Below are 22,537 nucleotides of genomic sequence, written 5' to 3' on the forward strand. Positions count from 1 at the left end.
GGAGGGGTCTTGGCATGTTATCAATTTCCCATATTGCCCCTTTCCCATTTCCTTTGCGTAAGTTTCAGATAGATTCTTCACATATGCACAATATGTTTTGCCTGGTGATAATGTGAGCAACTGAATGTCTTCTAAGTGTAATCCCACCAATGATGGTAGGAAGTTACACTGAATAAATATAATCATAAATAGATCTTCAGTCAAAACTAAGTAATCAAGGAAAAATTATCTTACGTTCAATCAGTTTCTGAATAACCTCATGCCTCTGTTCTTGCTTACGATTATAACGTAAATAAACGCAGAGAGTTCGAGCAGCTGCTTTTTGGACGGGCAGGACATTCTTGAAAGAAATAAAGGAAACAAAATTAAACATACCTGAAGGAATATGACTAAAAAAGTATAAAAATTCTAGAAGTAGAAAAAATAGCTAAAAATTAGCCTAATTTGATAAATTCTGGAATGAATGGAATGAAGCTTAGGGGAAGTTCAAATTGGACATTAGGAAAACGTTCTTTACTGAGAGGGTGGTCAGTCACTGGAACAGGGTCTGCAGGGAAGTGGTCCCAGCACCAAGCCTCTTGGAATTCACGGAGCGTCTGGAGGACACTCTTAGTCATATGGTTTAGTGTTAGGTAGTCCTGCGAGGAGCAAGGAGTAGGACTTGATCCTTATGGGTCCCTTCCAACTTGAGATATTCCATGACTCTAGGATTCTGTGAAATTTTGAAATAATCAGCATAATGTAATGGAAAATAATTAAGTTTGGCCAATTTATGAGCCACCTACTTCTTTACACCTTCTGCCTAACTTGTTTATTCAACTATTTCATAAACGCCTTACAGTATTCCGTGTTTGGAAGGCACCTTCTATATTGTGGGTGTTAGAAAATAAAACTTACAACATCTTTTACAACAGACAGTTTTACTCTTGAATTAATTCAATAAAATTTCAAACTAGTATCATTCAGATCGTTCATCTTCAGAATTAAGTATTCTTTTATAAAAAATGGAACACAATGCAATGTAATCTATGGAATCAGGAAAAAGAAGGCATATCTCAGAGGAAAAAGTTTTGATTTACCTAGAAACAAACTGATAATAAGCACAAGGAAAGGAAAGAAGTCTGGGGTGGGAGGAAAAACATGACAATCTGCCCACCTAAATTTTGGTCCTCAAACCAGGGGGGAGTTCTCAGAGTAATTTCTCAGTCTTATATAAAAACCCACAGCCTGATATACAATTCAATGAGAAATAGTACATTAAGATTAGTATAATAGATAAAGTGCTACACATCACAAATATCTAGTGCTAATTGTTCTAAATACAGTAAAAAAATGAAAAACAATAGGAAAGAGACAGACAGGCTCACATTTGTCAAAATGATTGTCAACATTCTGTGAAGAAAACGGTAATAAATCTGATCACTTGATATGATATGAGGGAGACATGCATATTTTTGTAGTAACTTCTCATGAGTTCTCCATTTTAAAGAAGCTGCTGCCCTCTGTTCTGCTGTTGTTAATGCAGGAATCAAGTCAGGAATAGACAATAACTAGAAATAAAAATATAAACATTAAAATAATTTTACATCTTCTAGCTGAAAGTCATGATACTATGCTTAAAAGCCACATCACAACAGTGTAAGAAGGAAAGAGATTTTAAGGGGTCAATTAATTCCTCTCCTCAGACAGGATCTGCTACACTGTGACCACTTCCAGTAGGTATTAGTCTAACTTGTTCTTAAAAAAATTTAATGATCGGGATTAAACAATCTCCCCTAAGCAGTGAATTCCACTTAACTAGTCAAAAAGCTATTCCAGTACCTAACTAAATACACTTTCGTTTCCAACCCCTCTTCCTGACAAAGAAAAACTAATCATGTTCTCTTTGTAATACCCTTTTACAGATCTGAAGATCATCATGACAACCCTCCTCAGTCTTCTCTTTCTCATACCAAATAAATCCCATTTTTCTTCTAGACTCTTAAACTTTGCAGTTATTCTTCTCCGCTCCCTAACTAATTTTAGTAGGCTTTATACACCTTTTCTCAGTAGAAGGCAAAGACTTTATAGTAGCCAAGCTAAATTCTCTTTAGCACTAAGCAAAATGAAACAGGCTGCCACACTTGACATGACACTTGTTATATGTTATATACATCTACAGCTGTAAACATCTGACAAATTCATATTTTAAATTACACTCTCAACTATTGTCCACACAAGAAAATAAATTTATTCAGTTCTTATATTGTTCGAATATCTCAACTGCTCTATACATTTAGGAAACATGCTCAAAACAGCATCTTGAAGCAGGAGTGATCGTTTATGTTCCATTTTACAAGTGAGGAGTCACTGAATAAACCATCATCCAGAGCCCCATACAAGCAAATTACCAAAGTTGGGAGCTGAATACAGATCTCCTAAATCTTAATTCAGTGCCTTTACTTCAGGAAATAGGCTTCCTTCTAGCAGAAACTGTGTCTGAAAACAGCAACCATGGGCAGTTGCCACATCAACATAAAAAAAAAAGTTAGGTATTAACTATCACTCCTTTAGCATGAAACCAAGTTCTGTTTTAACTTAGTGACTGTATTTCAAAATTTGATCTATTTCAGCAAATCTGTGGTTAATTAGAAAAATAACATGGATAAAGTGTTCATTTTCATATTAAGTCTAATTGTTCAAAACCGGTTTTTTTATTTTAAAGTTTATAAAGTCAACAAACAATCAAAAAAACCACAGAAACTTGTATCTCTCCAAAGCAGAAACTAATCATGAAAGCCTTTGCAGACAATATACGTCTGAACAACTTTGCTACTACCTTCATTTAGAAAGCAAATTAAAAAAGCATGAGAACACCCACCTTGCTTTCTGATCCACTGCTTTCTCCTCCATTGGTCATTAGTTCAAGGATTTCAGGAAGGTGACCTACTAGGGCATCTAACACCTATTTAAAGAAAGACAGCATGAATGAGGTCTGTAAATTAACTTGACTCAATTTTTATCTCTCACCAACATATCCCTGCTGACATCTCTTATGTTACTGTAATCCCACATCCAGAGGTGCAACGTATTTGCATTGATGGGGACTGGGATTTAAAACAGATGTTTTAATGTAGTAAGTAATATAAAATGATAAGCTTCAGTTTAGGAAAACAAACTATAGTTTTGATTTAAGTGAATACCACAGTCAATGCTTTCTAAACTATTCACAGCATATAATATTTTAAAATGAACATTCATTCTTAAGAAAGATCTGTATTTCATAGACAGTTAAGAGCCTTGACAAACACAAAGAAACAGGTTTTTCTATATTTGTTAGCTAAGTCTTAAAAGCATTTTTTCCTGCTTTAAGAAAAACTGCAGTTGATTAATTGAAATAGAATATATAGCCTGTATTAATAGAATAACCTTACTTTCAAATGTTGTAATACTTGAAACTAGACTAGAAGAGTACATAATTAAATATTTTTTGGCACCAATTCTCACTGAGGTGGTATATAAGATAAAGCACCAAATATTTTTTATTATTTAGCTAACTGTATAAGGATCAAACTAAGGAAATTTTCAAAATGACCAGCTGCTTCTGAGTCTCAAGTTTCAGGTGTTCAATTTGAGAAATCTTTTAAAATGGGTCAGAATTTCATAAACTGTAAGCAGATGTTCTATGAACACTTTTAATTCCCTTGAAAATGTCTAACAAAGGGTACCAAAATAAAAAGGAGCACCTGAAAGCAAAACTCATTATTCCAAGCCATAGAAAACAAAAAAGATCAACTATTGGAATAACCAGGATTAGCAGAAATGCTGATTTTGTCTCAAATGTAAATATTTCTCTTTTTCAATCCAAAAAATTCTCACTATATTGTCTGTAATAAAGCTAAGCAATTAATCTTTTATGCAGGTTAAAACCGAGGTACACTAAACTTAACTGTCTCATAAACACTTACAGATTCTGTACCAGATCTTGGACTGAAACTCTTTCTACAAGTCTTGATCTTTGAACCATACACAACTTCTTCATCTCCTCTTCAATTGGAGAAATGAAAATAAAACAAAGCAAAACCCTTGAACACTATCAATGATTATTTTAATATAGTATCAAAACCAAATATTTCCACAGAATTTGTAAGGTAATAAATAATATAGCAATTAAAACAATTTAGAATTAATATTTCTCAAAGCTAATAAATATATTGTGGGTTTACTAAATTCAAACACCTTCCTACTTCCCTCCTTTTTATTCACATAAGGCTGGCATCTTTATGAAGCATCTGTGAAACAGAAGTAACAGCTGTTGATCATTTCAAACAGTTAGTGTGCTGTCTTATTACAGAGTTATTAAACATCAAGATAATTTGCCTCAAGGTAACAAGCAAAAGAAAGTTCCAATAAAAGTATATTACCTCCAGTGACTCATCCTGTAATAATGTAACCAGTTCTTTATGTATTGTATACACACCAGAATTTAAAAGCTTAGCAACCTAAAAAATGACAGTAAGATAGCAAGGTGAAACATCCTTTAGTTCCATGGCACTACAACTATACCACACGTGCTTATTTTACAGCAAGCATAAAGAAGAAAAGCAGAATAATTATTTAATATCAGCCTTCTAAAGTTGTGTACTTTCCCACTGATCACATTAAAAATATATTTATATAAGGAATATGAGTCAAGAAACTGGCCTATTCCTTAACCATGAAACATGGTTTTAGAATTAACTTTATTTCATATTTACCAAAATTTTTTAAGACTGCACTGCAAGGCTAGAAAAATTCCTTCTGGAATATTCAGAAGTGGTACTTCATGCTCCTTAGAAGAGTTAACAGTCAGTCAGCTATATAATTTACAAAATACAAAATATAAAGATTGTCTTAGTCTGTTCTGGATTTTAAATTTCCTCAACCTTTCCATACAAAGTTTTAACTCCTTACTACTTTGGTGTTTTTGTACTGTGATTCACAAGTCACGTATAAATTTCTAAAAGCCACCAAAAGCCCATCTCCACATTGTAAAAAAGGTTTTATAGCAAATATGAGAAAAAAATGAGCAATGAGATTTTTGCCATGCGGAGTATTTAGATGATGCTTTTTAATGGTTTTTTTTGTGTTCATAAGCCGAGCTTACTTCCAATCAAGATGAAGCTTTAGAGAAATGGCTACAGAGAGTTTCTTTTTTAAAAAAATAATCCACCTACAATGTATGCCATAAATCACTCATTTCTGGCTGTCACGTGTTTGCAAATTATGGTGTTAAAAATAAATCAACCAGCACTAAATATATATTCAGACCATGGTATTTTTTAACTGAGATAAAATACTTCTATTCAGGCAGTACCTTAAAAGTGTTACACATCTGACAAAACATTATGTAGAATTATATGCTAATTTTATAATTTCAACAATTACCTTGGATTATCATTCATTAAGACAAGGCATCAACAGGTAAAGAGAACTGGAAATCCATCCATCTTCCTTAAGATGGTGGAAATAAAGCCACCTTGGCTTTATTTATGCCTCTACTAGTGATTTAAACACTTTCAGCAAGCTGCTTGACTTACCAATTTCCTCAGCAACAAAATGGGATAAAAAGCTAGCTCAACGACTGAAACACAAGGATTCTCAGTAAAACACTATGAAAACCTTGAAAATCTCCTTATATGGGTTATAACCATCAGGAGAGAGTGTATATTCATTTCTGGAATTCACCCCCATATAGCTAATAATATCTATGCAGCTGTACATTTTTGAACTTTTATGAAAATAATACAATGGAACTTAGGTAAACTGAATGGAATAATAAGAATATGTATGCTTTTATATCTGCATAAATTTCCAAATAGTTTCATACTAAATTTGAGCATTTAACTTAGATTTGATACGTATAAATATTCTCCACAGAACACCAGCATAGTAGCAAACCGTACAGTTCTAAAGAAGGTTTTCAGGACCAGATGTGGCAGGTTGTTTTCTCCTGTTTGTCTCATTATTGTCTAATAGCCTTCAAAACCTTAAAATATTGTAATTAGTACAATTGCTTATGTTTGTGCTACTAGACCATTTTAAGCTTCTTCAAGCTTTTGCTCCTTAAGAGCTCACCTAGCAATAGGCTACTGTAGCTGAATGTCACACAACTTAAATACTAATGTGTGTATATGGGCTGTATTTACATATTAGAAGGGATTGAACACCTGTGACAAACTAAATTTCAATAAGTTTTATCAAGTCTTTTTCCTTTGGTTGAAGAGTCACAAATGTAAGCTTAAAGAAGAAAGCAACATAAAACAAAAACATGTAAGTACTAACAAAGTACCTTTGTAGACTTACTTCATAGAAGCTTATGGCCATAGTATATCTGACGGGAACTTCAGGGTCATGACAAAGGCAGAAGAATATAGAATATAGTTCTAAATGGAAGTTCTTTGGATCCACATAAACAATCATGGCCTGTGGAAAAATAAAAATGAAGTCTATTATTAACTGTATAGCTAAAGGACCACACTATCAGAGATTATCAGATGAAAACATTGAGCTACAACCAGCAAGACACTTGGGAGATAACAGGTTGTGATTTTAAATAGGAAGTGTGGCATTTTTGATGGCTGTGTAAAAACACAGGCATCAGACAAGTTCTAGAGTTGAGAACTAAACTGAATTTACATATCTTCCAGACATGCTGCAGGCTTTTTTTCTGAAGACATAGATTAAAAACAGAAGATATAAAACTTTAGTTTTATAAATATTGTTAATGTTTCCATACACTAGTGGAAACTGCAACCGGAGACTTCAAAAACAAAGTATCTTTTAGCAAGCAGCAAAGCAAGCAGCTGAATTTCAACATAATTGTGTGTATACATACCTCGGTTTTGCTCAAATAAACCAACAGATGTCTACCTATATACATGGTGCTTGTCTTTAAAAGGCAGAATAAAAATAACTGTCTACTGGCTCTTGGTACAAACATATTTTCTTTAAATATAAATGCAGAATGTCAAAATACAAAGTAGATTTACAGAAACAGGAGTGGAAAGTTTGAAGACCTCACATAAACTTGAAAATACATTGTATTCAGGCAGGAGCATGACTAAAACATGAATCTAACCATTCAGATTCAATCTTCAACTCCCTGTAATGCCACAACACAGCAAATGTGAAAACCTAGCTTTGAGTCGTTTGAAAATGGGGACTCTGCATAAATTTTCACAGCTGTTTTCTCAGTGCCTTTGTGCTAAGGGTTTGGAGAAAATGTGTAGGAAAGAATGAGACCAGTGACCTCTTAAGACCAGCACTCTTTCAGTCAAAACCTGCCAATAATTTTCTGAGGCTCTGCAAGGAGGAATCCTTCCTGGTAATTCTTTTGGTCAACCTCTAGTTTAAGCCATTAACTTGAACTTTCCAGGAGAGAGCTAAAATCTAACTAACAATGCACAACTTGGCAATAACTTCTCTATCATTCACGCAGTCCTATTTAATGAACTATATGCATGACACAAATTATTTAACCTTTAATTAAAGTTACTTACTGGAAAATTGTAAGCACAGTTCTTCCTCACTGAAATATACTTCTTTTCCTGTTCCAGAGTTTGAAGTTGTAGTTGATTATCATTGTGCCCATTTTCCTGCTGTAAACCCAGCATGGAAAGCTTCTTATAAAATTCCAAAAACCGTAAGTGCTGTTCAGGAGTAAAAATGCCTGGGGGGAAAAAAAAAAGTTTACTTTTCTCATTACAAATGCAAATAATAACGTCCAAACCCAAAATCTCATTTACAAATCTATCAAATACACCAATTTTTATTCTCCCTCCCCTCCCATACAGTGAGTCTAGTGGAGTATCATCAGTACACTTTATACAGAAAAAGTGATTAAAGAAAAATGACAGCTAACTATAATAGAGTGAATCCTAATTTCTGTTTACATAATTCTTGAAATACTCAGGATTTTAGCTGCAGGTTTGTGAATATATTTGTTCGTTCCACTGATACTGGTTTCTTCTTGACTAAATTTTTAGATCTTTATGGAGCTCAGTCACATGAAGAATGTATGTCTGCAGCAATTTGAAAAATTAGGCTATGTTGCTACAGATAATAAAGACGTGTAAGAACAAAATTAGAAAACTCAGAACAAACTGGAAGTCAACTGGCAAAATTACTTTTATAGTAATTTTATAAGTCATATAATTATATATAATAATTATATAAATATATATAATATTTATATATAATTTTATAAGTCATTTTGTAAGTACATTACTAATATGAGAACAATCAAGGAAAGGCTCAGTTTTTCACTCAAGAGAGAGAAAAGCTATCAGTGATTGGTACCAAGAAGGCTGAAATGCTTGATGCTTTTATTTTCTTTCTCAAACTCTACTAGTATCATCAGACTCGGTACAATTAATAACAGTGACAAAGATTCAAGGTTTAAGCAGAGAAGGAACAGGCCAGTGACGAGGTTTTCAAAATGTGCAGGGTCAGATGTGCTTCATTCCAAGTATTCAAAAGTATTTGAAGTACTAGCTGCTGAAATCTTAAATAAGTGAGATATCAAAATGGAAAAGGGCTGAAGTGGTACAGATATTTAGTAGTAGCAGTGGGGAAGAATAAGCCATATAATTACAGATCAGTCAGATTACATTCAAGTTTTTTAAAAATTTGGAACAAAACTAAAAAAATCTACTCATAAATACCAAAAAGGAAACAAGAAAATGAGTAGCAGCCAACATGGAAAAAGCAAAATTTGTCAAACTGATTCCATTTCCTTCTAGTACTGGATAACAGAACCTGACAGAGATCCTGACTGAATACAAAAGAGTCAGTAAAGGTCATGTTTTTCATAAGCAAAATAAGGGATCAGGAAAGAGAGATGAAAAACTATAAAGTTGCTGCAAAACTGCTTGGAATAGCACTTAAAAGTAAGTTACCCATGGTTCACTGACAAGATAGGTAAATGTATAAAGAAAGGTCTATCCTAGTTCTGGTACTATTTAGTGTTCTCATTGGTTTTTTGGATGTTGGATTAGAGAATACACCTATTAAATATTGTGATAACATCAACCTAAGAGGGACACTGTTAGTTCTTCAGAAGATAGAGTTTAAAATGCTCTTCAGATACTGGACGTATGGTCTTAAAACTTTAAACTATTATTCCATTAGGACAGAGGTAAGGTACCATGCTTAGCCAGATACACACTGCCTGCACAAGGCCAGGCAAGAGAAAGACTAACTAGGTGACAGCTTTATCAAAATAAAAACAAAACAAAACACCCCCAAAAAACCAGACTTTTGAGCAGATTTTTGAGCTATTTCTGTTCATAGGTTGCACTTGAACAAATAATGTCAAACGGTTGGGAGAAAAAAAAAAGGCAATTTTTCATACTGAAAAATGTAAACAGCTATATAGCTTGCAAGACACACGAAGTAACCCTTTCACTTTGTTCCTCTCCTAAGGCATAACACTTCAAGAAAAATGTAAACTTGCCATACAGAGTTCGGAGGTGAAGAGAAATCAGCCAATTAAAGTCATTCAACCTAGAGAAAAGAAGACTGGGAAGACATGACAAAACCAGGACGGACTGTTGTAGCTCTGTGTTTCTGTAACTAACAGTTTGACACTGTGGAACAGCCTATTTGAGTTGTTTGTAGTGAAGCAACGGTCACTTTGATAGTCTCTAAAGTGATCATAAAGGATCATTTTAAAGATCTGTAAGAAAGATCAAAGGGTTTAAGAATCTAGGGGGAAATTTTCCATAATGTAAAACCATGATTCTGTGCTGCCCCTCCCCAGGTAAGCTCTGCGTAGAGGGTATATGGTGGGCAGAATGATCAAGGAAAGATCTGCTGTGCTCAAGTGCTAAGGTACAGAAAACCACAAAAATTATGGGTACAGATTTGGCCTAAGCTGCAGCTGGGAATCCACATGCTATTAGGTCTTCTTTCTCCCTTGAAGTTCCTTATGGGCCACACTCTGTACTGTACCTCAAAAAGGATATCAAGCACAGAAATGAACATACACAGTTAACATCATACTGTGTTTTCAAAGTTTCTAGTTTCAAAAATTCAGTCATCCAACTCACAGGCTCCAGAATAGCCCAGTAGAAATCAAAACAAACCAGTCAAACCAATAAACACAAACCACCATGTTTCCATCTCTGACAAACAAAAACTCTGTCCCTGTCTAAACATAAAAAACCCCAATAAACAGAAGGACACCCAAAGAGGAAATTCACAAAATCAAGTATTTATGCACTAGATGATTTCAGACTTTTACTTCCATATTTCCTTTCCTAACTATCATTTCATTTGATGCATTCAGATCTGGATATTTTCCAAGGCCTTCAAATTCTCCAATCTTCCCTCATTTTTAAGATTTTTTTTAAAAGAACATTAAATCATACCATATAATCCATTACATAGTTTCCCTAAATGGAAAGATAAAGAAACTAGGATAGATTCATCTGCTTTGAAGGATTTTTCACAGAATGATTTCACTAAGGGGAGCACAGTTTGACTCCTATCATCTGAAAAAGAAAAGAAATTTTTAAAGTTAGACATTTGTCAACATCTGAAAAAGAGAGTGGACTTCCATAATAAGTTACGAAAAATATCACTTAACGTGCTCAGGAATATTTTTGGCAGGCACTCACTGGAGGTAGAAAACAAGAGGTATAGAGAATGATGAATATACTACCATAATACAGGTCCTAAATTTTAATACCTTACCTGTTTTGTTTGGGGTTTTGGTTTTGTTTGTTTGTTTTTAGAGAAAAGGCATCCCCAAGTAAAGGACGAGACAGACAATAAATTAACAGTCACTAACTTCTCCATTCACCAAGAATACAGGGAGAGAAAGAATACTGCAGTGCTCCTACAATAAAATTTCCTACAATAGTAGGAATACAGGGAGATCAAGACTGAACATGACCATGACAGTAAAAAGAAAAATCTGGATACGCTGGAAGCTAATTTTTTCAACCTACTGAGGAGAAGAGGTTGAAAATCTTTTGGTAAACAATAAATTCACAGAGAAACAAAATAATTAAGGGCAGACAAAAGAAATTCAGTCATTTAGAAATTAAAGTCAAATCCAAGCAGTCTGCCTCCTTATAAAATAAAGAAGTAAATGTCCAAAGAAATGTATGTGTTTTGACTTGTTTTAAGATAAAACCATTGTATTTTAAAATATTCAAGTTTTAAAGGGATTAGGATTTTTTAATGGTAGATCAACACCAAAATTCAGCAAATAATTATGGCTGAACAAAATACTAAGGTTGACCTGAAGAAATATTTTGTTATTGTGGGAAAGAAACCCTAGGATATAATTTTGGGTCATCTACCTTCAAAATGTTCATATTCTAGTTCAGCAGCGAAACTGAAAACTACACAAACCAAGTTTCTAGAAACACATTCCTTACAAACCTGTAAATCATCCCTGATTGCTTTCTCTAAGCTTTTTTTCAATAGCTAAAAGCAGTAGTTACAGCAATTGGGGGGGTGGGGGTGGGAGGAGTGAAGACTGGGAGGTGCAAAGAGAAGCACAAACTTGATAGCATCAATGCAAAGGCTCAATAATTTGAAAATTAACCTACTATCATACTGATATAAGCACTAACTGCTAAAAAGTCCATTTATGGTATTCTCCCAAAACTATCTTATTTCTTTATGTACTCCTCCATATGGCGTATATGCAATCATATATTTTAGTAATTCAGCACCAAGATCCCGTACAGTAAATATTTGCTCCTCACTTATGTATCAGGAAGGAGTAGTAGAGTCAGTAAGATGGGAGTGGGAGTGGGAAATGTGGTGCAAAATACAGAGTTGCTAATGAAGATAAACAACTGAAGAGTTTGGAAAAAGACAGTATAAAGAGCAATGTGGGAAATAATGAGCAGCGATCAACAATATATAATTTTTTTTTCATATATACTATAGCAATGATCTATCATGTAATTTGCTGCTTTGTACATTTGTAAAAAAAACACAAACCAGAAGAAAGCACAACTGATACAGAGCCAGAAAAGCTGGCTGTTATTGTCTTCTACATCCCCCTGAAAAAAATCAAGACAGAGCAGTTGATTGGAGGGCAAGGCACAGCAGTTACCCAGAATGTTCCCCTATACTGGAGCAGTCACAGTAGCCCTCCTTAAAGTTTGCCCCAATCAATGTCAAACTGAATTTGAGATGAGAACCCAAAAGCCATGCGTGTAGGTAACCCACCACCACTATGCCAAAAGAACCAGGTACAACAGAGAATTTCTCCTTCCTTACACGAAGACACAGACACTCACCGCTACACCTGGAGAAGGCTGAAATATGCATGTAGATCAGAGGAAAGATACAGAGCACTGAGAAAAATACAAGCATTTATATTTTCTGTTTTAAATACAGAAAAGCTTTATGAAATACACACACTTTCTCATTGCAAAGAAGAAAGCTTTCAGTGCTACATAGCCATAAGTTTAAAGGGATTTAAGTAGTAATTGCTGATGCTTAGTACCTCTAAAACCGATCATTTTTGCATACTGCAGTTTATGGGACATGAAGAAATATTTTCTGTTCCTATATTTACAAATGTATTTGACATATAACACTGGATGTTAAAAACTGCAAGGTTTACTGATACAGACACAAATATCATATCATTGCCCCTTGTCTGGGTTCTTCAGCTCAGAAAGCAGGCTGCAGTCTGTAGCTAGGACTAGGTTTACTTCAGTTAAGAGGCAAAAAATACTGAACAGCAAAGAAGGCACAAGCAATGGCATCTGTTGAGCTAACATTTTGTATCCAGTGTATTGATGGCATTACATAAATACTAACAACCCAATATTCCTATCATTTATACAGTAATTTTACTTATCCCATTTAGCCATATTACATTAGAAACTTGGAATAAGATAACTGATTTTGTGGACAACTGGTTCACCTTCCTTAAAACTCATCATGTATAAAGCATTGCAAGACATGAAATACATAAAGGATAAAACAACAAACAAAATAAAATCAGAAATGTCTGAAGAATGCAGACAGAACAAAAAGCATTTAAATACATTTATAAGATGCATTAAAGCATTAGGAACTGGGCTAGTAAGCCTAAATTGAAGTCTTACCTGCATCAAACATATCGAGCAGATTCACTAACGTCTCAAAAGCTGCAAGACGTACACTGCTGCCCTCATCTCTTGCCAGTTCTACTAACTCAGGAAGCACCACAGTTTTTGTTAGTTCTGTCCTGCAAAGTGAGGCAAGCAGTCGAGAGAAAACATATAATGAAACAATATTGCCACAGCAAAACAGAATTCTTCCTTGAAATACTCATTTAGATACTTTTTGGGTAGTCAAGAAGGAAAAACTGACAAAGTTGTAAGGAAATGAAAATTAAATAAAAACCTCCAGTCAATCTCAGGACTTTTTTCTTTGTCAGTCAAAGAAACATGCAAATTTAAAATGTGAAACTTCATCACTAAAAAAGCATTCAAATTAGCTCAAAATAAATCAGAGAAAATGCAGCTACTTCACTGTGTCACTAAGAAAACTCTTTTCATCAAATACGCAGAAACTGCTCAATGCGATGGTCCAAAGCCAAAAATTATTAACTATGAGTCATGTTGGATTGAAGTGTCTGGAAATCTTATGCATCAAAGGTAAGCCTTCTTTACAGAGGGTAAGCAACTACTGCTCAGAGAAAATGCAGTTTCCCAACTAGTCCAAACACTAGCTTTTAGGCTTGTTTTACAGTAGTAAGGAAAGGGTTCTGCTTGTCCCTTTTTGCCTTGGTAATTACTAGCACTGTCTGCATGTGTGATGGTCCTGACAACTTGAATCTATACATTGGCAGCAGATTGCTGTATTAGAGACTGACACAGAAATCATAATTTAATCAGAGAGGTGACTAAGGAGGAGTGAAATACTCTTGACACAGAAACATTTGCACAGTAAGGTGATGGCATAAGTAAGATAAAAAGAGATTCGCTTCTTGGACCAAAAGCATAGCTTCTTCAGAAGCTACCAAGCAGCATAATGTCCCATGTCCCAGTGTATAACAGATTCTACATTGCTTTAAGAGATTAGAAAGATCTTTTCTGCAGCCCTACTATCAACAAGAACTGGGAAGACATACCCAGAATTTCCACTTTTCCTTTTCTGTCATGCTCATTTTTTTTTTTTAGAGTAGTCAAGATTTCTAGTGTTTGAATTTGTCTGCTTTTGAGTTAAGAAGCCCACTTTGTCCTGTTCTCATGTAAGAGCTCTTGGTCTGCTTGTCAATTAGTGAAAGCTGTTGTAAGCACCACATCTCAAGAATGGGACCGCAGCAATTTATAATAGCCAGGGATCTGGCCTGCAACGTTTATACTGCCCATAACATAAAACTGATAACACTACACTACATGAGCATTAAACAAGATGACAAAATCAAAACTACGTTTGACACTTAGAGCAACTGTGTACGAAGAGTTTAGACTCTGGTATTTTAATCACAGTTTTTAATACAGAACTAATCACAACCTCCAGGATGCCAGATTTTTACTGAAATAAAAATGCCCAAAATACCTCTTCCAATTCAACTAAACAAGTAACAGCTGTCCCTTTTGTAAATGAACAATAATACTTTCAGAAGTTTATAATCAGCATCAAAATTATTTGCACCTTATAGAGTTTATTATTGTTACCAGCAAATGAAGATCTAGCTTAACAGTATTCTTCCAAACAGATCATTAATCATTCATATAAAATTATGAGAAAATTACATTATATCATTTAGTGGTATCATCACTAAATAGTAAAAATAAGCATTGGGACTGTTGTCACATTATGCCTTCAACATTTACCTAAAAATGTGCTTATTTCTGTTTATTTAATTGTCTTTATTTTCCTACTATCTATTCATCCTTGACATGAAACACTACAATAGTTTACATACAGAAAATAACGACAGTTTGCCATTTCTTATGAGATTAAAGGTTAAAGCATCTAAATCATTGAGAAGGGACTAGGCAAAAACCTCAGAGAGAGAACACTGTATATTGATACATTAATGCTAAAAATAAAAGCTGGGGAGGAAAGAATTAAAGAAAAATATACAGAACAGACCACTAATTGATAACTATGCATTTAGCCCTAGCAAAGCACTGTTATAAGGCTGGGTAAATGGCCAGTAACACTGTCATTTGCCACTGCATAACACCTATCTTGTTTTAAGACTTTCAGCTCCTTGGTATAATAAATGTAATTTAGTTCATTTTAAAGACACTAAACACAATGAAGAAAATTTTATTTCCTTTCCAAAATGGTCACTTACTAGTATAAGATATAGCCACCTTGTTACAAATTAAAACAACTTTTTTGCATCTTCTCTCACACTGCTTAGCATACGTTGAACTTAAAAAGCATTTGGAGGAGGAGTGAGGAAAATGACACAAATGCATACATTTAGCTCTTATTTTAACACCTGGCTGTACGTATACCTATCTTAACTGTAAAATAAAACTGAATTTGCTGAAAGCAAATTCACACAGATTCACACAAACTGTGAGTGCTACCTAAAGGCTACCACCAAAATAATTTTCTGCTTCTCAATAGACTGAGCCACAAGGCGAGGAAATCTGTGCAGCTGTACATTTTTAAAACATAAAAAATGTTTCAGTAATATCTGAAAGGAATACTCTCTAACTATATGCATACCCTAGAGAAGTTATTTTACTCAGAATAATATACTTACATTATTTTAAAAAAATATGTATTTTGCTGTATTATGTGTCACAAATCATTTTCAAAGCCAAATTCTTATGATTACTTCTCAGCTCTTGACTATAGCAGAGGTTAACTGAAAAGGTTAGAGGAATCCATGGAAATGCTGACAGTATCTCAAATAAGACACCAAAAAAATCTCATGGGATTGAGCAATAACAAATGAGAAAAGAGGAAGGAAGGTGATTGAGATAGACAAGAACACATGGCCTAGGAAGGGTCAGGGGAGAGAAGGGTAGGACTAAATCAAGACCCAGAAATCAGGAAGAAAAAAAAAATGCTTTGCAAATATGTTTCTGTGGATTTCCATTTTGGTGGCATCAAAAATCTTTCAACTAATATGACATCCCTCCCTTCAAAACTTGGTAGTTACGGGGAAAAAAAAACCCTGGTCACTCCCTGAAAATAAACAGAAGCCTCTCTTTCACTCATCTTTAATCTCCCGTTAAACAGAATTCAATTTTAAGATACATAAAGATACATGAGATACATGCATACAGTAAAAATAAATGCAAGCTCAAATTAGTCAGTAATTCAGTTTAGTAAAATGTGTGTTAAATTTCCAGTTTAACAAATATCAACAATATTGACACATACTACCTTTCTTTTCTGTAATCACAAGTTCTTTTAAATTCAAAGCCATTCAATATGGAAAATGTTAAAATGATTTACCATGCGTCTATGTTTTGTTATAAAAGAAAATAAGTACAAAAACAAATGAGTACTGAGATGAGTAATACTGTGTTTTCGTATTATTCACATCCTCTGAATGTTTGCAGGACAAGGATCTTACAGAAGAGGTGCCTAAAGCGCATATATAAAATTATTTTGTATGCAATAAAGACAAGTTTATCTAGGAATCTCGAAATTACTATCCTGCATGACCTCACCAAAATAATGTTAAATTAAGTACATGGCAGTAATGCTTAGTTCTTGCTGTGAATATTCATTCCCTCTACCTGAGTAAGCTAAAACTGCCGGAACATACACTTTTCCAGTATGCCATGGCTGAGAAGTAGCTTCAGGAATTTCTGGTATTTTATTTTTGTTTTTTTAAAATACTCTGAATCTAAACCACAACATAATTCTCCATTTTAAAAAAAAAATTATCATTCCACAGCCACAGGAAGGCATCTTTTCCACAAATACCAGTACTAACAAACTGAAGTGCATATTTACCGTACCTTTTAAATTACATTTCAGTTTCAGCCTCATCCTTGAATTTGCTCATAAATTCACAATTTTAAAAGCCAGAGGGACTCTTAAGATCTAATCTATCCCCGCTGTGTAACACAGGGCAGGGAACCTTGATAATGTCTTCAAGTCTGTAAGAGAAGTTACTGCTTTTTTTTTTCTTCCTGACACAATAACAGGTGGACAGACCTGGAATTTTAAAATATTTGTTCAATCAGAGACCAATCCTGTGTAGGTAGTTAACATGTTTTATTTATTAAAATAAAAGTTCCGGACTTCTTCTATTCCTATATGTGCAATATTGAAGGTCTTCAAGCTTAGAGTAAAAGGCAATATTGAACTGAAATTTGCTTACAAAACACATTTAGCATCCTTTCACAAAAAACTGCACAGTAATTATTAGAAACTGCTAATACTTGCAATAATCCTCTTCCATTTTTAAATAAGCCCAGTGACATCAATGGATAATTAAGATGATTTCAAGAAGCTACAGATGAACTCAGTATTTACAAAAAACTGTTGCTTGTATGGTTCAGCAATTTTACTATCAGAGAGAAACAAAAAACTGAAAATGGAAGACAGCCAAATGCCAACAGTCAGCTCCTAAGAACACATCTGTACATTCCAAATTCATTACTGAGTACACTTGAATTAAGTTAGAAATCTTAAAAGGAGTTTTTAGGTTACCATCAATTATTTTAGAGAAATACTTTGCGTTTAGAAGCAGTTACACAACTTGCACTCACCCTATTCCTTGAGCTATATGTTCCAGTTGCCGACACATGCAAGTTCTAACTTCATATTCCACATCCTGGCACAGTGATTTTACCAATGGAAGAATCTCTCTTTTAATACTAAAAATGTAAATATTCTTTATTAATATACAGAACAAGAATATATAAAATCCACTGTGTCGTACTCAAATTTTAGCCATATATTACTCCCAATGGCAATTTTTTTAAAAACTAATTTATCACACTTGGTAAATGATTTTTCTGAGAATTTGCAATTATAAAAGAATACTGTACATCAGACACAAATATGTGCTATAAAGAAACAGAAAAAGGATTATTTACAGTCACTATAATTTGCTCATATTTCATCTGTTATTTTTTTTAAACTACAAAAATAGTAGGTAGTCTTAGAGATGCTGTCCTCATTTAATAACCACTTTCAGTACAATTTTTGAACAGCCACAGTAAGAATACAAATTATTATAGAAATGGAAGTGCAAATCCCAATTAATTGTCTCTAATATCTCATCTTTGGTACGCATGTATCACCAAAGAGATATATTTTGGAAGAAAGTAGAAAAAGAATTTAAGATTAAAAGCTTCAGTACTGCAATGCCTTTATGCAAGTAGACCCAAGTATTCATGTTAAATCAATGGCAGATACAAAATAACTATTTTGAATTCTATTTAAGTAAAAACACATACTACAACTTGGCAGAATCAGCCATTGTGTCTCCTTTCACTGCCCAAGATGCTGTTATGAGTATTCATAAAATATCTCTATCCAAAGCCTTATGTTGTTGCAAAACTCAAGAGAAATAATATGAAGCCACAGACAAGCAAATTTTCAAGCCAGCTTGCACAGCCTCCACTCATCCCAGTGAAAATTAATTTACTTCTTACAGCAAAATTTGGCCTCAAGTTTCAAAAATTGTACAGCCTTGGGAATTTGACATTTTAGAATATTCTGAAGTAGGGACTACTTCCAAAAAAGGCTAGGTTTTAACTAGCTGTTGGAACAGAGGGTAGAAAAACTAACATTCTATTCCAAGGTCGGGACTTTTTCCAATACTCTGTAAAATAACCTGGGAGTCATGTGAAATACAAAAGAAAATTTTTTAATTATAGTTTAAATTTTATGAGGAAAAATGGTGCTATTCTGAAGAAGAATGTGAACATATGCTTAAATACTGCCTACTCCTGAGGCCAGATAAATCTCCTGAGCCTATACCAAGACCCCTCCCTGCAAGGGGAATGAGAGTGTGTCATGAATCTTACTCAGCCTGCCACATTCTAAACCTGTGGATCCAAGTCTCTTTTCAGACCCTGAACTGCACTCAGAGCCCTCTACCAGAGGATCAATATGTCCCAGAAAATTCTCAGCTATATTAACATGTAGCTTCTGTAGAGAAATGGTGCTACTATCAGTCCACTGAAATGAGGGGTTTTCTATTTCTGAAGAGCAAAGAATCGTATTAAAGAAACCCAACAAAGTAAGGTATGATTATTTGAACTTATTATGGATAACACTATTATAATTTCTCATAAGATTCTAACTGACCTGGAAATTCACTTTATTTTCATGAGAATGTAACACCAAATACATAAAAGCAATTGTGATTCTTCCAGAATTCTACACATTTTGAAGATAAAGATTTCATAGAATCATAGAATCATTTAGGTTGGAAAAGACACATAATACCATCAAGTCCAATCGTTAACCTAGCACTGCCAAGTCCACCACTAAACATGTCCCTAAGCACCTCATCCACATGTCTTTTAAATACCTCCAGGGATGGTGACTCAACCACTTCCCTGGGCAGCCTGTTCCAGTGCTTGACAACCTTTTCCTTGAAGAAATTTTTCCTAATATCCAATCTAAACCTCCCCTGGCACAACTTGAGGCCATCTCCTCTCATCCTATCACTTGTTACTTGGGAGAAGAGACCAACACCCACCTCGCTACAACCTCCTTTCAGATAGCTGTAGAGAGCAATAAGGTCTCCTCTGAGCCTCCCCTTCTCCAGACTAAACAACCCTAGTTACCTCAGCTGCTCCTTATAGGACGTGTTCTCTAAACCCTTCACCAGCTTCGTTGCTCTTCTTTGGACACGAAGGCTTTGTAACATTCTAAAAAAATACTACTTTACCATGCTCATTAACTTTTGCATGTCCAACAAGTGTAGTCTACATAGCAAATGAAGGTGTAGATAGGCTCCTTTTGGTTGCTTCTAGTTCTTTTTTATTGAAGGAAAAAAATCAAAATTTAAAGAAATTTATTCCTAAATGTCTTGCTATATGGTTCTGTTGTTCATGTTTTCTGTTATGCTGAATTCTTGCATTTTGAGGCAAATCAAAATCATTATTAGAGTGGACTTCCTAAGTTAGGCATGCTTTCTGTGCATTCAGTAGCCCTCAGTGGATTTCTTTTGTAATGCAAAATCACATGTGGCCAATTGCCTGGATAGGAAACACATTTGGTGAAATGGCCCTACTATCATAAGACTAGATAAACTGTCCAAAGAATGCACCATACCAACTGCTTTGGGCAGGTAAGTTAGTCAGATTTACCTTCATCATTGCTTCCCTGTTCTGCACCACTGTCCAAACCCACAGACACTGAATCTAACAGCTGGATAATATCAGGCAACAACAGTGGCTCCTGATACAGCTCCATATTATTAGGGATAGGAAAAAAAAATCTACATGTTAAATTTGGTTAGACAAATAAAAAGTTATGAACAGGATTCTTCTCTTTATTACAAAAACTCTAAGGTGATTAAGTTATGTTTTGTCTCTGTAAATTGCAGAAAAATTCACTGTTAGGCTTATTTCTTAGTAAAAAAACCAATATGGAAGAATGGCATGAAAATGGTACCCAATTGAACTGTGGAAGAACATACAAACTGAAGTTATAAACTGATGAACATAATTAACATTACATTAACATAATTAACATTTTTTTATAATTAAATAATATCCAAAGGGATCTGTAGAAAGAAAGCATTTAATTTTTGCAATAAAGTCTACTTTTCTTGTAGTAATTTATGCCCACTAACAAAGACATACTGGTATATACTGTGGAATGAAAATATATGTACAAAGTACTTACATATAAGCTTCAAATTTAGTAGCTAATTTTCCCATGATTTTACAACGAATTAAGCGGGATTGAAGCGTTTGAGAAAGCTGTGCTTTGGAAACAAGTGGATTCAGGATCTGGATGAAAGAAAAGAGAAATATGAGCAGAAGAAATGTGAGCAGTAAATCAGGTATTTCCCTTCTTAAAAAAAAAAACAAACTAGAAAAACATATCCCAAATGTCATCTACACCTTTCATGAAATTCATCAGTACTAACAATAATAATGCCTATGTACATGAATAGTTTATAGGAAACCCGTATTTAATATTCAGTGTTAATTATAGCATATTAAATCTGTATCTTGGCCCAAACAGCACTTTATGATTCACATTGCAGTCACAGTTTTACATCTGTCTACTTGTGTCTTTATTTTGAGACTAAGATGTATATGAATATTTATAGCTATTAGCTGGTAATTTTCACAAAAGTTGTTAAATGTGTTCCCACACGAGAAAAAAAAATATGCAGAGAAAGGAAAAGGAAGCCTCTCCGAGGTTCTTTCTCATAAGTTTTCCCAGGAAACACCACTTTTGATGTAAAGTTTTGAGGCAAAAATCCCTCTCGATTATGCATACCTTAGGGATCTGTAGAGAAGAGGTTTCATTTCCATATAGACACAGAAAACCTGCATCTTTATTGGACCTCTGCTATCATTTGCTGGATCACCTCTATGGTGCCAGAAACAAACTAAAAAACAAACTAAGAAAGGCCTGCAGAACACCATATTTAGATATATTGTTTTTTGTCCAGAAATAATCACAGAAATCCAGGTGCCAGGCCAAGAGAAACAATACAGAGAGGTATCTCCTGTAGTCTGCTGCAGTTCCTCACTCAATCTCTTTTCACAGAGCTCCACAAAAGGATAATATACAGGGCAGAAAAGTCCAACAATATTCTAAAAGCATTTTTCTCCTCCTCCTACCAGCTGAAATTGTGAGGTCAGAGAATCTTACCACTGTAAGGATAAATAGATCACCCAGACAAGAATTAGTACATAAAGTATGCTTCTAACTATAACACTGCATAAAGAAACGTATCATTAGTTACCTACAAAACTGTGTATTACTTATTTAGTCTTTGAACTATGACAACAAAAACACCATGTCAGGTTTCTTTATAGCTGCTGAATCAATGCTACTTTATCAGTTATGATCTTCCCAAAGCAAATTTTTGTGGAAACTTACAAATGTGTTACTAGAGACAAATCAGGGGAGAAGCTCCATCTTGTTTAAATGGCATCTTTAAAATTACATTACAATTAGATTTTGGAGGTGACTTGCATAATTTCTCTTTTTTTTCCAACCTAACTTTTAATTATTTTTTAAACAGTGCTAGATTTCAATCACCCCCTAATTTTAATGAATATTTTTATACTACAAAAACTATCATATATTTAAATCTCCATATTGGTTTAAATTATAAACACAGTAAAACATGCCTGTTGCAACGCTTTTAAACTTAACAATGAAATATGAATACTCTAAACAAAACTGAGCTACACAGTGAAAAATTAAGAGTGTTTGCAGGGCATTAGGTTTTTGGTACATCAAGATCAACAGAAATACACAATGAAATGGCTCTCTAGCATTCAGTCCCATTTAGCAGAAATCAGAATTTTAGTCCAGTAGCAAACAAAATGTAGTTTCTTCATGAAGACACAGAATGAGATACTACCCTGTAAACCAAAACAGGCTACATGAAAACATGTTACTGAGAATACTAAGT

At 34.2% G+C, this 22,537-nt stretch overlaps 1 protein-coding gene across 1 annotated transcript in view; it reads right to left on the reverse strand.

Moving 5' to 3' along the window:
* Positions 1-22,537, reverse strand: part of PPP4R4 (protein phosphatase 4 regulatory subunit 4) — a 72,140-nt gene that overhangs the window by 16,486 nt on the left and 33,117 nt on the right. Inside the window, exons 6-15 of the mRNA XM_059819452.1 lie at positions 20,782-20,888; positions 17,682-17,789; positions 13,104-13,225; positions 10,392-10,514; positions 7,521-7,690; positions 6,325-6,444; positions 4,404-4,481; positions 2,861-2,944; positions 1,368-1,550; positions 235-340 (exon numbers count right to left, since the gene is read on the reverse strand). Coding sequence (XP_059675435.1) covers positions 235-340; positions 1,368-1,550; positions 2,861-2,944; positions 4,404-4,481; positions 6,325-6,444; positions 7,521-7,690; positions 10,392-10,514; positions 13,104-13,225; positions 17,682-17,789; positions 20,782-20,888 — 1,201 coding nt within the window. The remainder of the gene's footprint in view (positions 1-234; positions 341-1,367; positions 1,551-2,860; positions 2,945-4,403; positions 4,482-6,324; positions 6,445-7,520; positions 7,691-10,391; positions 10,515-13,103; positions 13,226-17,681; positions 17,790-20,781; positions 20,889-22,537) is intronic.

Source organism: Gavia stellata, chromosome 7 (genome assembly GCF_030936135.1).
Source record: "Gavia stellata isolate bGavSte3 chromosome 7, bGavSte3.hap2, whole genome shotgun sequence".
NCBI classification, from domain to species: Eukaryota; Metazoa; Chordata; class Aves; order Gaviiformes; family Gaviidae; genus Gavia; species Gavia stellata.